The sequence below is a fragment of the Hippocampus comes genome, unplaced genomic scaffold, assembly GCF_001891065.2.
Source record: "Hippocampus comes isolate QL1 unplaced genomic scaffold, H_comes_QL1_v1.1 scaffold230, whole genome shotgun sequence".
Taxonomy (NCBI): domain Eukaryota; kingdom Metazoa; phylum Chordata; class Actinopteri; order Syngnathiformes; family Syngnathidae; genus Hippocampus; species Hippocampus comes.
This window is the reverse complement of record NW_017837215.1, coordinates 910975-927832: the sequence shown is the minus strand read 5'-3', so window position 1 is coordinate 927832 and position 16858 is coordinate 910975. Positions and strand designations below refer to the sequence as shown.

General features: G+C 41.3%; 1 protein-coding gene across 1 annotated transcript in view; it reads left to right on the top strand.

Moving 5' to 3' along the window:
• The first annotated feature begins 224 nt into the window (after positions 1 to 224).
• The window catches only part of pcdh1a (protocadherin 1a), a 93365-nt gene continuing 76731 nt past the window's right edge, over positions 225 to 16858 (top strand). The window contains exons 1-3 of the mRNA XM_019858903.1: positions 225 to 670; positions 7035 to 7849; positions 8084 to 10267. Of these exons, the coding sequence (XP_019714462.1) occupies positions 7055 to 7849; positions 8084 to 10267 (2979 nt within the window). The 5' untranslated portion in view covers positions 225 to 670; positions 7035 to 7054. The remainder of the gene's footprint in view (positions 671 to 7034; positions 7850 to 8083; positions 10268 to 16858) is intronic.

Genomic DNA, 16858 nt, shown 5'->3' with positions numbered 1-16858 from the left:
CCTCCCACCTTCTGATGAGAGGAGAGAGGCAGCGAAGGGAGCAAGTCAGCCATAGCATCTCACCACCACTTGCTCCCTGGAACTGCTTCAGATGAGCTCTTTTATTCTTTTTTTTTTTCGGTTTTCAAGCCGCCCATCCACGATCTTGATGCCATTTAACGTCTTGGTGTGTTTTAAGAGTGCGCTCGTTTCTACTTTCTGGTGGACAAACTTGGTTTTTTTTTTTTCGGTTTTCAAGCCGCCCTTCCACGATCTTGATGTCATTTAACGTCTTGGTGTGTTTTCAGAGTGCGCTCGTTTCTACTTTCTGGTGGACAAACTTGGACCGAAAGAGATAAGGCAGCCGTTGCATTTTGGCTGAGGACTGAAGATGGCTCATAAGAACGCAATCCCCAACGGAATGAGGGCTCTCATTTTCCACTTTAATCGTCAGATAATTTAAAGCAAACCGCAAACTTAGAATATTTCTGCCGAGAGTGGGAACAAATCAGTCTCCCTTGACCACTGTCGGGAGACCAGACGAGGTTGCAGTCTTCTGAATTTTAATGCGGGAAAGTTATAACCGGACTGAGTGACAGCTGAAGTTATTTTGAGGAGGCATTCTGGGTTGGTGGATGTACCAGTTTTTGGACGGATTGTGACAAAACGCTCATCCAAGTCTCTCGTTCAGGTACTGTACATTACAAAATATAAATATTACAAATAACTGTTTAATTGCATCGCTTTTTTTTTTTGGTCATGTGTTATAGCTCATTCGGAACATATTTTTCGACGGTCCACTAACAACAAGTTGCCCACCGTGGCGCATTTACGCATCAGTGAAATCGTGCCGAGATGTGAGGCTGTAGTGATTGATAGGTGCAAAAAAAAAGAAAAAAAAAGTGTGAGGCTGTAGTGATTGATAGGTGCAAAAAAAAAAAGAAAAAAGAAAAAAAAAAGAAAAAGGTATTGCAGGATCGCATGCGCGCATACCGTTGCACTTCAGCTTCAAGAGTACAAATCAATTGCACAGAACGCTATGCGGTAATTGCATTCTATAGTAGCTTCTGTGAAGCAGAAAATGCGATCAATTTGTAACATTTCTCTCCCGTCCTTTCTTTTTCGCTACAAATCTCGCACTAATTGCGTGAATTAGTTCGGTGTGTTTCCTCATGAGTAACATTGGTGCGCAAAATAACAAATGATCAGTCTGTAAATGGCTGGTGCTTCCATTCGGATAGGAATGGAAGGTGCGCGTCCACATGGGAATGCTCCCCCCACAGCCCCCACCCCTCCCGCTCCAAGTGAGAGTCTTGGGTGTTGTTTCTCCCCACTCCACCGAACACTAGGCTCATTTTAATAGTCTGCTAGACACATAGTGTACACACTACAAGGCCGTCAAAACAGTCCACAAACACAACAGGGTTGTAAAGCGTTCTAGCCCATATCCCACAAACTGCCTGTAACATGAGCCCTCAATGTGGTGATCTCATCTGTGAAGAGCTCAAGGCAGTGGGCATGTTGAGAGATGAGATTAGGCCAAGCTTTGATAAGGGGGGGAAAAGTCTTTCAGCTTAATTTGATGTGCCATTAAATGAGGGGGGGAGTATAATAATTAATTAAATTTTGTTTTTGTACTCAAATGAAAAAAAAATGAGGGGGGGAATTTTAGCCATTATAACTGGCAGTGTTCCTGACCACACTTAACATAGTTTAGAAATGATCTTCCATGGAGTGGCCTACATGGTGAGTTAGTCCAAATACACTGTGCACAGCCACCCCCCCCCACCTCCCCCAAAAAAATGTAATCAATTCTTTGCAAAGCTCAACCATTTTAGGTCACTCAATGTGATGTCAGTCATTATAAAGTATGTGTGGAAGAGGGCAATGGATTTTTAAAGGCTAAAGGCATCCAATATAGAAAATTACATTATGAAAAAAATAATCATAAAATCATCCATTGTCATTCTGTCCTCCAACCTGGGGGGAGAAGACCCCTCACTAGAAACATGTGAGCTTGAAAAAAGTGAACCTTTACAGTTCTGCAGAGAACCCATGATACTGTCCTATCCTCTCTCATGCAGCTGCTTTCAAGCAACATCAAAGTACAAAATTATTAATTTATTCCTCCAATCACATTTTCCAATGCTAGTCTACCACTTTGCTTTTTGTTAATTTACCAACATGCCTTGGCAGATTTTCTGCTTGAGTCATTTTGTCTGTACCTGTAGCACAGCAAATGTCAGCCAGTCAGTCACTGCGTTGACTCAGTCCACAGTCATAGATCATCTGTCTCTATGGTAACCAGGACAGGTGCACGGGGGCTGCAGCATAATTGTCTTAGAAATTCTTTTTCATACCTTTGTTATTGTCTCAAACAAAAGATATGACACATCTTTAATTATGGTTAGGTTACAGAATGCACTTTTTGAAATAGAAAGAGGAACGTAGCTATGGAATAGTGATGCAGATGCATTTTTTTCAAAGAGCCATGCTACATGCTCGTCAATACTGCTTGTCCCTAAAAAATCAATTTATTTGCCCACTTTGCTTTGTTTGTCCTCTCACCCGTGTCGTTTTATGCGCTGCAAAATACTTGATATGCTATTTGATAGCTGTCATATAATCACGTAATGGTCTAAAAGTCAGACAAAAAGACATGCAGGGTTTGTACTGTTTACAAACTTGGCTGGAACATCCTTTCCAAAAGACCTTATTACCACTAAGGTCAGCACTGTCTGTACAATAAGGCTTGAAAGTGTAGCTCTCTTGGGACACAAGCTGCACAGTCTGATATATCGCTAAAAGTTGATAATAGACTTGTAGAAGTTGAAATTTGCTCCTGAATCTTGGGGTGACAAAGGTCGAGCACTATGTGAGGGCTCCAGGTGAGAATCAATCACCTTGCAGTTAAACGGATGTTTTTGCTGCAAAAAGCTTAGCTGTTAGTAATGGCACTGAAGGCACTGAAGCCTTAGGGAGCGCTGCCTAAATGGAGGCTTGCGGTCAGATGCTAAAAGGAACTGGAGGAGTTCACTGTCATTCAAAATGACATTGGAAGTCATGTGTGGAACAGAAGAGTGAAGAGGATAGGAAAGAACCTTCCATGCGTTCTCAGAAAGCAAAAATATATCGATATATTTCGACCATTTTCCGCAAGGAACCATAATGGGAACTCAACAAAAACCTCGCAGTGGACTTAGCTAGCTTCCAATTGGTGAATAAAAAAGTGAATAATAATGAAAAATGAAATCCAATTTCTGTATACTTTTTCATTATATACCAAAATTATTGTACACAAGCACTAGTGTGCACAATGTAATACATAAGATGCATTTCAATGTGTGCTCCAGTGAGTGTCTGGAATATATAAGTTCTTGTTTTTTAGTTGGTCCCCTATTTTAGCCACATTTTCTTGCATAATACGTTTGGGTGGAATGCGTGTGTTGAATCTTTGGCATTTCATCAGTGGCGACTGACTCTCAAGTGAAAGCTAAGCAGGAAGTGAGATAACATTTTCCTTCCACTTTGAGTGATGCTTATCTATTGAGGTCATTGATCAGCAACAGCGTGTATTTGGGTGACCCTCTCCTGGGACTTGTAGGTTAGCGGAGTGAGGGTTGTGCTATGCATGACTCATGCGACAGGGGCTTTCTTGCCCCATTTTCTCTTCAGGCTTGCCACCCTAATGGTCTTAATAAGCTGGCTTTTAGCCATCTACTGTTCTTTCTGCACGGCAAGCCTCTCCTTTGGCCTCTTCAGGGTCCTAAAACCGAGTGGTGATTTATTTATTTATTTTTTAAGCCTGGACTGCACTCTTTTCTGCAAAGTTAAACATCTTTGCAGAAGATAGAGCATATCGCACAGCGATTAGGCAGTTATAGATGGCCTTTAAAGGCCCACCGGCATGCGTCCACATTTTTTTTTTCTCCACGAAGGAATCGTCTGGACCATTGCATGATCACAGCATGAGATTATACAGTATGATGAATGTTGATCTGATAGAGGTAAATGTCTCTGGATGTGTTGCTTTTTTTTTCTCTTGCTGAGTTGCACTTTCAGAACAAAAAAAGAAAAACAGTCTCGAAGATAGTGTGACAACTGGCGCAAAGGTATCCATATTCAAATGCCTTGATACCAACATATCCAGTAGCATTTCCGTTCAAATGGTAAAAGTAAGTCACATATTCTTATTCATCTTATTTTTGCGGGGCACACAGTCAATTTTGCTTCCTGTTCCTGAAGTTCTTGGGGTCACTGCTGATCTTGGTTGGTTGCTGTTCAGTGCCTTGTACAATTAGAGCAGTGACACTCAAACTTATCTTCCAAGCAAAACAATGATCGGGAAATGTCCAAATCTCAGAGGGATCTTGGCAGCCCTCCTACACTCAAAATTACCATTTTGTTATATGAAGGAAAAGGCAAAAGTTGTATCACAATATTTGAAAGTATTGAAGCAGGGCAGCAGAAAGGGTATGATGTTGATATTTTAGTACAATAATCAAAGCAGACAAAAGAAAAACTGTGTTACCATTGAAAACTGTGTGCTCTGCACAAAAGATTACGCACACGCAAGTTTTGTGTGTGTTCACTGGCTTTGCATCTTCAGCTTTGGAGTACGTGTTTGCTTGCCTGTTCTGACTTTCTTCAGCTTGAATTCAGATATTAAATATTCATCTGATGTTCAACTGAAGTCAATCATCAATAAATGTAACTGATATAATGTGCACTACATAAACTCTGCGGTCACCCGCAGCCTCGTGTAATTCTGTGAATCTCGATGAACAATAAGAAAAAAAATATGCTTAGTTATCTGTCAGGAACTGCTTTAATCAGCTTGGAGCTGTTCGGGTGACCACACCATCTGGGTCGGCAGACGATAATCGCATTTTTAGGGAGAATAAAGTGCTGAGTTGCAGGAAACTGCAATCCTTGCAGTTGTTGCAGTTTTAATGTTCTCATTTTGCATTATGTTTCATAATTGTGGTGAAGCATAAAGTCTACATCCTCCAAATTATGCTCCCAAATCTACCTCGATTGTAAGATTGGGGGAACATAGCACTGTCATGCTTTCAATTAAGAGTCGTGAGATAGTTGCGGAAGAATGTTTTCTCAAACATTCCCTAACACAGATTAAACATACGACACGAACAGCATGATGTTGAATTCAAATGTAAACAAAGGGAAAGAAAAGAGGCTCAATTTGCTGTGACTGCAAGGCATGGCGCCAGCTGGAAGACAGGCAAGAGGCCAACTGGAAGATATTAAGTCATGAGTGTCATCAACCATAACAATCATGTCACAATCAAGGCACGCCTATTAGTTCTGTAAGTAAATGGAATGAAAATGGGGATGATGATGTCACACCATGGGGAAAACTAGAGCAAGACACATTCTTATAGATATGTGTTCAAGCTATAATTATTATGCACTTGTGAGGACCATAATAAATATGCAGTATATATATGCGCGATTGGCGATCATTTATTCATCATATTAATTCATCACTAACACCTAGTGCCCAGGTGAAATGTCATGAACTGAGTCAAAATCAAGTGTCATGATCTCGTGATGAAACACCCCGCTTGGACATACAAATGTGGCAAATTTATCCACCGAAGTTTTTCAGAGCACTGGACCTTGATACTTAACCCCAAAGGGTCCTCTTATTTAAATTACGCACACAACTCGGTCACACAGAAAATGATTACACCCCGTGGAAAATAAAGAATGCTGGAGGAAAAACGGATCAAAGACCCGCAAATAATGTGCTGTAATTACAGTTGTTGAAAGGTTAGAATTCAAACGAAATTATTCCAGTGTTTGAGTTTATCACTAGCAGCGGAGCATGGAAAGACATTTGAATTGAAATGTTGGTGTGTCATCTGTGTGAGAAGAAGCTCTCAAACCTTCAGTGAGTTCAGATGGCCATGTGGCTCACAAAATGAAACTCACGCTCTGTCATACCATGGCGATTTAGCACAAGGTTATATGCGTATTTTATATTGACCATTAATTTCTGTAAGCTTAATAGCATCATTGCTGAAATCATTTTTTAAGTTAGTCTGAACAACTTGATCATAATTACAAAAAAAACCCCCAAAAACAATATGTTTTCGAAATACTGTATATATATTTTTTCCTGTTTCCAAAAACATGCAAAACTATGCGATTAAGGCTCGCGCCAACATTTGAGCAATGGTAATAGCACTCGCCGTCTGTTCGTGAAATCTCAACAAAATGGGCCTGTTTTAAATGTTTGCAGCTGGGAAAATAGGTGAACATTTATTCCTCAGGCAAACAGATGTGGAAGGCGACCTACCAACCTTGTGTATTCTGGCATTTCAGAAGTATTTCCATGAGTGGAAAAGATATATTCTCCCCAGGCGTTTCTCATTTGGCCTTTTCCTTCTTACGGCAACAATAACCTCAGTCATCATTATGCACGGTGCGGCTGGTTTTCACCTATCTTTTAAGAGCGGTATTTAAAGATTGAAAATTCGTCAACAAAATTTGTTTCGGATTTTTACATGCCACATTAAGCTTGCTTCATTATTACATTCGAATCTACATCTCAAAGTAGTTTGCGCGATTAGGTATTAGGTGCAGTGAAAATGAACGGGGTGGCAATTTTGCCCATTTGACTTCGTCAAGTGCTTTCAATGCCATTTCACCTCATTGTGACTCTCCCTGAGCAGTTTTTCTGGCGTACCGTGCCAATTTTTAAAAGCTGTTTCATGCAGGATGAGAAGATATTGCCAATTCCCGTGTACTCAGGAAAAATAATTTTAAAAAGCGCAACAATTTCTTTTAAATTTTCTTTCTCCACTCTTTTTCCATTTGTTGCCAATGGCTCACACAATCTCAAAGTGGTCGTCAACACTCAATTTAGTGGTCATTGGGATCTTATAAAATCAAGTCCTTGAGGCGCAACCTTAGGAGATCACACCCACCAAGCGCACTGACAGTCTGTTGAATGACCACAATCGAGCACCCACTTTGTGGTATAGAATGGAAATTAAACATTGACAAAAATTATCTTGGTTGTTTTACAGGAAAATCTTCTCATGACCCCATGGAACAAAATTTACTCGTGATGCTATTTTGGCTCCTGGTGCTGCTCCGCAGCTCTGCTGAAGGCAGCATTCTATATCGGGTCCAGGAGGAGCAACCTCCCAACACACTTATTGGCAGTCTGGCCGCAGACCAGGGGCTGCCAGACTCAGGCCATCTGTACAAGCTGGAGGTTGGTGCCCCTTACCTACGTGTTGATGGAAAGACCGGAGATATTTTCACCACTGAGATCCCCATCGACAGAGAGACACTGAGAGACTGCCGGATGCTTGTTCGGGGTAAGCCCTGCTACCTGGAATTTGAAGTATCTGTGACAGATCTGATCCAGAATCAGAGCCCGAGACTCATTGAAGGACGCATCGAGGTGCAAGATATCAATGACAACACCCCTCAGTTCCCTTCTTCTGTGCTGACCATATCCGTCCCTGAGAACACAATCATGGGGGCACTGTTCTCCATACCTTTAGCAACCGACAGAGACTCCGATAGGAATGGGGTGAGTGATTATGCCCTGACAGCGGGACAAGACGCAGCAACACTGTTTGGTTTGCAAGTGGCGGATGACAGGGGTGGCAAGATCCCACAACTTATTGTTCTGGGCAACTTGGATCGTGAGTTGAAAGATTCCTATGACCTTACCATCAAGACAGTGGATGGAGGGAACCCACAGCGCTACAGCAGTGCTTTGCTGCGAGTGGTCGTCACTGATGTCAATGACAATTCACCCAAGTTTGAAAAATTGACCTATGAGGCAGAAGTATTGGAGAATAGTCCAGTGGGACATTCTGTGCTGCAGGTAAGACTAAATATTTTCTTACATGAAACCATTTTCCTGTGGTCCATTTACCTGCCTGTTTTAAAGTAAAACTAATGGTTGTCACAAATTGTGCTAAAACTATATATTTTCAGATTATGGTTTCATTCTTTCGTTGCCAGATCAAATAATTATTGTTTTTTTTTTTTTTTGGCACATGGTTGCACATAATAGACATAAATTAAGTGTCATTTTTGTGTGTTCTTACTGTTGTAGGTCAAAGCAAATGACTCTGACATGGGCCCAAATGGAGAAATTGAATACACCCTTCATCAAGCAGGAGACCCCGTGCCAAAACTCTTACGAATTGATCGGTCCACTGGTATCATCTATGTCAAAGGGCCACTGGACCGAGAGGAGATTGACAGCTTGTCCTTCTATGTGGTGGCAAGGGATAAAGGTCCACAACCCAAGAGCTCAAAGACCTTTGTCACCATTGAGGTGACTGACCAAAATGACAATCCACCAGCTGTCGAGATACGTGGAATTGGTCTTGTGACACACAGTGAAGGAGTAGCTAACATTTCAGAAGACATGCCGGTGGGAACAGCTGTTGCTCTGGTGCAAGTATCTGACCAGGATGAAGGAGAGAATGCTGTGGTCACTTGTGTGGTTGCAGGAGATGTGCCCTTCCAACTTCGCCCTATCAGTGACTCATCCAGTGACAACAAGAGGAAATATTTCCTCCAAACAACCACTCCCCTGGACTATGAAAGGGTGAAGGATTATCGAGTGGCGATAGTGGCTGTCGATTCTGGAAATCCAGCGCTCTCTGGGACAAACTCATTGAAAGTACAGGTAACTGATGTGAATGATAATGCTCCAGTCTTCTCCCCAACCTTGTTTGAGGTAGAGTTTGCTGAAGAAAACCAACCTGGAGAAAAGGTTTTGGATGTTATCGCTTCAGATGCAGACAGTGGCACGAATGCAGACCTTCTTTATAGCATTGTGGCAGACACGTCCATCAAGGGTCTCTTTGAGATTGATCCAAATACGGGGGAAGTCAGAGCCAGTAACCCGCTAGATCGTGAGCACAAAGAACACTATGAGTTTCGAGTCACCGCAGCTGATAAAGGGTCACCTGTACATAAAGGAACGGCAAGTGTTGTGATAAAAGTCCTTGACCGCAATGACAATGACCCCAAATTCATGCTTAGTGGCTACAGCTTCTCAGTTTTAGAAAACATGCCTCCCCTCAGCCCAGTTGGCATGGTGACAGTCATGGATGTGGATAAAGGTGAAAACGCTCATGTCCGCCTCTCTGTGGAGTCTGATGGAGGGAAATTTGTTGTTCAAAATGGAACTGGCACCATTCTATCAAGCATATCTTTTGACAGAGAGAAAGAGAGCAGCTACACTTTCCGTCTAAAAGCATTAGATGGAGGGCAACCACCGAGGTCTTCTTATGTGGGTGTTACCATCAATGTACTGGATGAAAATGACAACGATCCTGTTGTTACAAAGCCCTCCAATTCTTCTTTTAGGCTTTTATCGCCCCTTGCTTCCCCTGATAGCCACGTGGAAATTGTGGAAGCTGAAGATCTGGACAGCGGGCCCAATGCAGAGTTGGTCTTCAGCATTGCAGGTGGAAACCCTTACCAGTTGTTTCGCATCTCACCATCCAGTGGAGAGATTACTCTAGCAAAGGAGATGGCCCGAAAATACGGTGGACTACATCGCCTGGTGGTCAAAGTGAGTGACAGAGGGAAGCCGACACGTCACGCCACCGCCTTGGTCCATATCTACGTCAATGAAACTATTTCAAATGTCAGCTTCGTGGAAGCTCTCGTTGGACACAGTCTTTACACTCCACTAGACAGGGATATCGCTGGTGATCCTGACAATGGCTTTGCGGCACAACGGAGCAACATTTTGTTCGGAAGCCTTGCTGGAGTCGCAGGTGTTGTTATGCTTATCTTGGTGGTGGTTTTCATTCGACACCGCATCCAAAGGGAAACAAAGAGTGGATATCAACCTGGCAAGAAGGAAACAAAGGACTTATATGCACCCAAACAGGCACCAAAAAACGCCAAATGTAAACGAGGTAGGAAAGGAAAACCTCAGAAATCTCCAAAACCACTTGGGGAAGACGAGGAGGTCAGCCTCCAAAAAAGCCTCAAGTTCAACCTTGATGCAGTCAATGATAGTCCAAGGATACATCTGCCCCTGACTTACTCACCAGAAAGCCCTGATATAGGTCGGCACTACCGCTCTAATTCCCCATTGCCCTCCATTCAGCTGCAGGCCCAGTCTCCCTCAGGTTCACAAAAACATCAGGCAGTCCAGGACCTTCCGGCTACCAATACCTTTGTAGGGACTGGAGGAGATGACAACTCTACTGGGTCAGACCAATACTCTGATTACAGCTACAAGACCAGTCAACCCAAGTACAACAAACAGGTAAGGTCATTGGACAATCTGGATGCCATGTGACAGATGAATGTGTGTGCAAAGCTACATTCGTCAATGGAATGAATGAATAAATGCAATACTATTGTATTTCTTTTTCGTTTTAAGAAATGATAAATCTAGGACATCCTATTTGGCAAAAAAAAGCACTATCTACTCAAATAACAGCACTTTTACAATATATCTGACATGGAAAGTATTTTGTCACCATATCATTGACTGCCAATCCAAAAAGGTTTGGCAGACCTGTTACTGCTCCATCATTGCAGTTTTCTGTTAATTGTTTTCACTCGTCCTCTTCATCATCTTTGTTGAGCAAATACGGTTCACAATGCGCGGGATATTCAATTGAAAACTAGTTTGAGTTTTTTGTCATGTTGTTGTGACTTTCAGCTCTGTCCCATAAGGGGTCGCCACAGCGAGTCAATTGCATGATTTCTTTGGCACCATTTTTGACACAACCCACCCATTTTTTTTTTTTTTTTTCATCTTGACTTGGATGCAGTGGTGGCTAGATATTGGGGCACCGAGCACTGGAGTTTGCGTGTGTTTATTCTGGCCATTCCTGATCCTCCTACTTTCTGAAAACATCTTTTGTTGTAGACTCTACTGTAAATTGTTAGTAGACATCGATGATGTATATATAAAAACATCGTCTCTCACCCAAAGTGAGCTGAGTTAGGCTCCACTTCACACACTTCATATGTGACTCTACTTGAGAGAGAGAGAGAGAGAGAGAGAGAGAGAGAGAGAGAGAGAGAGAGAGTCCGTTATCACTTATCGGCACATATCTGTCCCGTCTTTTGCAAGTTACAAATTACCATAGAAATAGAAATACACTTAGAGGGTTTACAAAAGGAAAAGTAGTATGATCTTGGGATTTAAAGCCTGTGTGCCTCTGGGTTTATGTGTTATTTATGTCTGCACATACTCTTATTGGGCTCTATATTCATAGACGGTGCAGCGTCCTTGCACCTTTTGGGGGGATTTGGCAGACTGCTATGTGCCATGGTGAGCATTCTGGCATACCATGGGCATTTCATTTGACATGTGCCCCGTGAACTTGACAATTTGGTGGCTGAAAGTTGTCTAAACTTACTTCTTTCGGCATTATTTATTTAAAAAAAATAGCTGACATAAAAATAGACAATAGACTGCTATGAAAAATGGCTTTTTTTCCCCATAATAAAGACATCAATCGTCCCAGTCTCACTTTTGGTTTAGTTGTTACTTTCAGCAGATTCTACCTGACATCATAGGCGATCACAAGCCTTTGTGGATGGTGTCAGTTTACCGAACAATCACCACTGTCACCTTGAGTGACAACATAAGTGAACAAAAGCCACGGGGTGTGTCTCTGTGGCTCATGTCTGCCTGCGCGTGTAAATGTGTCTCTTAGTATAATAGTGTAAGATGAAATTGCGGCACAGATGTAAGCTCTCAGCACTTGACATTACTTTTTCAATACGATAACAGAAAGGCATATGACAAAATACCCAATGATTGGCAGGCTGTAAAACGTCAACAGATGTCCCAGCTCGATGACATAACTCAGCTACAGATGTTGTTTCATGTACGACATCGCATCTCACATCAGGAAGAACAGATTGACCAAAATATATAATTTAACTAGCTGCGAAATAATAGCGACAGATGTAGCCTGGTGCCCTTTTTACCCTAATATGAACAGTGTTGTTCTTGCAACTCTGCATACTTTACGTGATGGTAATATTAACCCTTTCAGGGACAGCGGTTACAACAGTGGGCAGCTTATCATGTTATCAGGTTACAGCATGTATGAAAGGTTTAATTAAAGTGGGGACGCTGGAGGTTTTCCTCAGGTCTACAACTCTCTATTGTAGATAAGAATTTTATACTAGGGTGCGCATGTGCAATAAATGCGTATGGGAAATAATTACCCATATGCTGTTTTGTGTAAATGTGAACGCGCAATGCATATCTTTGTGCAGATTATAGAGCATTGGTGATGCACTGCACCTCTCTGACAGTGTCTCGCTATTATTACACTTGGAAAGTTTGACTTTTTTTTTTTTTTTTGTTCATCATTAGTGTGCACTGTGCGGGCGTACCTGATAAATTGTCGACACGAGGCTCATTCAAATTTAATCACATGAAAGATTTATTTTGAAAATGAACGAGTGATTCATTTCGTATGACATTTGTTTAAACTACATTTCCTTCTTAAGTCGTCATGGATAATAAATGCCACGAGAGGTTATCACACAATTGCTGTGCAGTCATATCCATAACAACTGATTTAAACGCCAAGCTGATGGCAAACATCCTCTCACCGTTGTGCAACTTCAGTTTTGTCTCTTGTCACATTTGAACGTGTGATATTGCATGATGGTTGCTGCAGGAACCCGTGACTCACATCAGCAATTAGGAGCTGATAATTAGCCCTGTTGGGTCCAAGCGCTCGCACCTTTTTTCACACCCCTCTAATGAGAGTTCCACATTTGTGGAAAACATGTGTTCCATGCGACGGCGTGAAAATCCGAAGTCAACGTGTTGTGTTCCACTTTGGCTGTTCATCTGATTACCTTCCTGCTGCTCCCTAAAGCCAATCCAGAGGATTCGCAGAGCCTGAGAGGGTAAAGAATGAGTCAGCGAGTCTTAATTAATCTGGTCTATTACTTAAAGGTGCATACTGTGTGAACGTTAGGCATTCCTTAAAAATGGAATGATAACAAATTCAGACCAACGGTCAAAGGTAGATAGAGTAGCCAAAATTGCACTCAAGTATTTTCTTCTAAAGGGAACCTTTAGAAAATGACAAATGATTGCTAATTTAGCCATTCAAAATAGTCTTTCATCGCCTTTCTTTGTTTAATCTCGTGAGACAGCAGTGCTGGCTCACCAGACAATGCAGCTCTTTTTTGTAAGCATGTTAGGTAAACACAAACTGAATCTAAGGCTGCCTCTTCTGACTGCAAGTCAAACTGATGTTTTCCTGTTTGTGCCATGCTTGGGAAACTCCTTGCTTCTGGATGCTTCGATCAGGAATTTATTTTCAAGCTATCACCTGAAGGAGCATCACAGTTGTCTTAAATGCATATCGCGATGTGAGGCTTCGGCATCGAAGAGGTTCTACGAGATATCAAGCAACCACTGATGTTTGCATAAGTCTATCTATTCAATCATTGCAAAAAAAAAAAAAAAAAAAGACAGTGGGCAACTCACCCCCCGCATCTACTGATTTGGTATAAGGACTCCTTACGATGTTTAACCGTGCAACCCTGTCTCGTGTTCTGAGGCTTCTCTGAAAATATGTTGCACCATATCACTTTTTTTAATCCATAAAAAGATGGTGTCAGTCAAGGAAAACACAGGTTCCTACAGAAAGGGAAAATGGGCAAGATTATATTACACTGAAAGGCAGTGCTCACTCCCATTCGTTTGAATGTAACCAGCGCGTTATCAAGTCAAGTACAACTTTATTGTAAAATGCGCTGTATGTGCAACGTACAGCACAGATGAAATGGTATGTATACTGCTATGAAATTATGATTAAGTACTGTTGTAGAACACAATGTGTACTCTATATGCCGTATCTCTGTCGCTTGGTGGTGCCGGGTGGGCGCCTGTATTTTGCTTGCCAGCTTATTCATTAATTTATTACAATCATTGTATGAGTGCAAGTTAATTATACATCACATTCAAACAGCTTCAGGTGACTAAGTGCAATAGAAAAAAAAAAGCATTCAACTGAAATAAAAAGGATAATACACACAGAAATGGGACTGGAACACTGGAAAAAATTGATAAAAAACAATATTGTGACAATAGAAATTCAGGATAACGAAACATGAACATATAAAAGTCCGTTTACATTTATCTTTTTGCTCTGATTTATTGCGTGGCCAATTGAACTTTTTCAAAAACATTACTGATTTAATATAATGGACTAAATGTCGCTCTTTACTCCCCACCTCTGCCAACGGCTGAAACATTTATTCCTTACATGGACTTGAGAGAAACCTCAAACAAAGTCATTTTTCTAAGAGCTATGCAAGAAGAAATGAGGCAGAACTTTTTATCCGTTATTTTATCTCTCCATTATATCTGCCTTTCAGACACAGTTCTCACACACACACACACACACACACACACACACACACACACACACACACACACACACACACACACACACACACACATATACAGGATGCCCACGCAGACGCCACCCACAGCTCTTTGTGCACATTTTCCGGAACTTGAGACAGAATGGGAAGTCTAAAATCAAAATGTGTATTTTCTCTGCTGAAATCATTTAACCTTCCTGTAATTGCATCGGCATTGTTTCCTCACTTCAAGGCATTTCATTGTGCAGTTTATGAAAAACAGACATCCTTGGAGACTAAGGTGTATTCTCTGGGTTGTGACTGGTATTGTATACCCGTCCCGAGTTGATTATGGCAATGGTCCCAAAATGTATTGTAATCAAATCAAATAAACACTAAAACAACCTCAAAAAACAATACATTGGACCCTATTTGCGAGAAACACAGGTGGAAAACACCGTGTATTATGTCCCCTGGTGCCCTTGGGAACACCCAACAAAATGGCAGTCTGCCATATTCCTAAATCCGAATAGTTAGATGTTGTTTCAGGATTTCACCATTGAGCAATGTGAAAGTTTAAATATCAATCCAAATTGAACTAGGGACTCATCTCACCTGGAACACTTATAGCGTGATTACGTTCATCCTGAAATTGTATCCAAAAGCCGAAGGACTATCCAGAATATTTTGTGACAGCGTTGTAATGTTACCAAGAGTTCACAACCGCAAGCGTGCTAGGTGAGAAGAAAGTATTTAAGACTTTGTTTAATGTAGCTGGAGCAGCCTCAAAATATCACCTAGCATTGCCAAACATTCTTTGAAGTTTGTGGACAGATGGGCAAGGCGCGTGTTTGAGCCATGCAAGATGATACTGTCAACTGTGGCTCTGGCTTTTCATGATAAAAAAGAACTCTGTCTATTATGCAGATGACCGCCTGTTATATTCAGCATATTTACATTTTTTTTTTTTTTTTTTTTTTTTTTTTACCCGTCTGCTGATGTCTCTTATTCAAGTTCCCTCCATGACTGCACGGACTTGTCCATATATTTCCTGATAACTCACATTCCGTCAGAAATGAAAACTAGCCTCATGTAAGCATAGATTTCATGTTCTCTCTGATGGATGTTAGAGTAATTAATAAAGATTAGTGAGCCGGTTTCACACCGGCACAAATGGAATTACAAGATTTTCAGTTAGATTTGGGGAGAGTCTTTGCTAATGTAGTCAGCCTTGCAAAGATACGCGCACACAGGGCATGGCACTATTTATAAATACCGTGTTCAAAAGTCTTACGTGACAAAATGGGTTCTCTTTGTTGGCCAACTTGAGGCTAATAAGAACATTGCGGGAAATGAGAAACTGTGTGTGTGCGTGTGTGTGTGTGTGTGTGTGTGTGTGTGTGTGTGTGTGTGTGTGTGTGTGTCCCCACCCCAACCAGTGGCCTGTTCCAAATGTTCGGTTTGAATGGCAATATCTACCTGGACTAAGTGGAGCACAGGCTGGCTGAGCAATATAGCAGAAATAAGAGCATCACGATTGTGTATTTGTCTATTTTAGGATTATAAAAGACTGAAAAATAATGTCTCAATGTTCAGAGAAAAATAGCATCTGGTAGCATTTGGGGGTTTTCGTCCAATACCTCTGAGCCAAAATTTGACCGAACAATGCGTTTCTCTGAACTAGTTAAAGCTGTCTCCAGACTACATTGAGACAAAAGAATAAAGCACAAAATGCAAGGCACAAAAAAATAAAAAAAATCCAACCAAGCTCTCTTTTCTTGCAACTAAATCCTACATAAATTATAAGCCTTCTGGAAGTTGTAAAGAAAATTGCAAGGGTTTAAAGTGACACCATCGAATTCTATATGTATCTACCTTTAAAAAAATGTTCTCACTATTAATTAAGTCGGATGGGACACCAGAAATCTAAAATCCTCTGCTTTTTTTTTCCCTTCCCCTCAGGCTCATATGCTCTTTTTTTGTGATTGGCACATGTCATATTCCCTTTATTTATGCTTTAAAAAAATAAATAAAACATTTTAAAAAAAGAGCAACTCTTTTCGGTAAAGCTGTGTGAAGGCTCAGCTTTCTGATGGCGTTCCCCTCAGCTGCAATATTATATCACCACACATCCCAGCCTCCTTACCTTCTGCCAGGCAGATTACTGCTTTTATCAATAAGCAGCTTAGCACCAAAGTGTCCCTCAATAATACACCGTGGTATTTTTCTTCCTCCGGCAGTTATGCTTTAAAAAAATAAATAAAACATTTTAAAAAAAGAGCAACTCTTTTCGGTAAAGCTGTGTGAAGGCTCAGCTTTCTGATGGCGTTCCCCTCAGCTGCAATATTATATCACCACACATCCCAGCCTCCTTACCTTCTGCCAGGCAGATTACTGCTTTTATCAATAAGCAGCTTAGCACCAAAGTGTCCCTCAATAATACACCGTGGTATTTTTCTTCCTCCGGCAGCTTTAATGTCTCTTTAGGTCCCCCCCA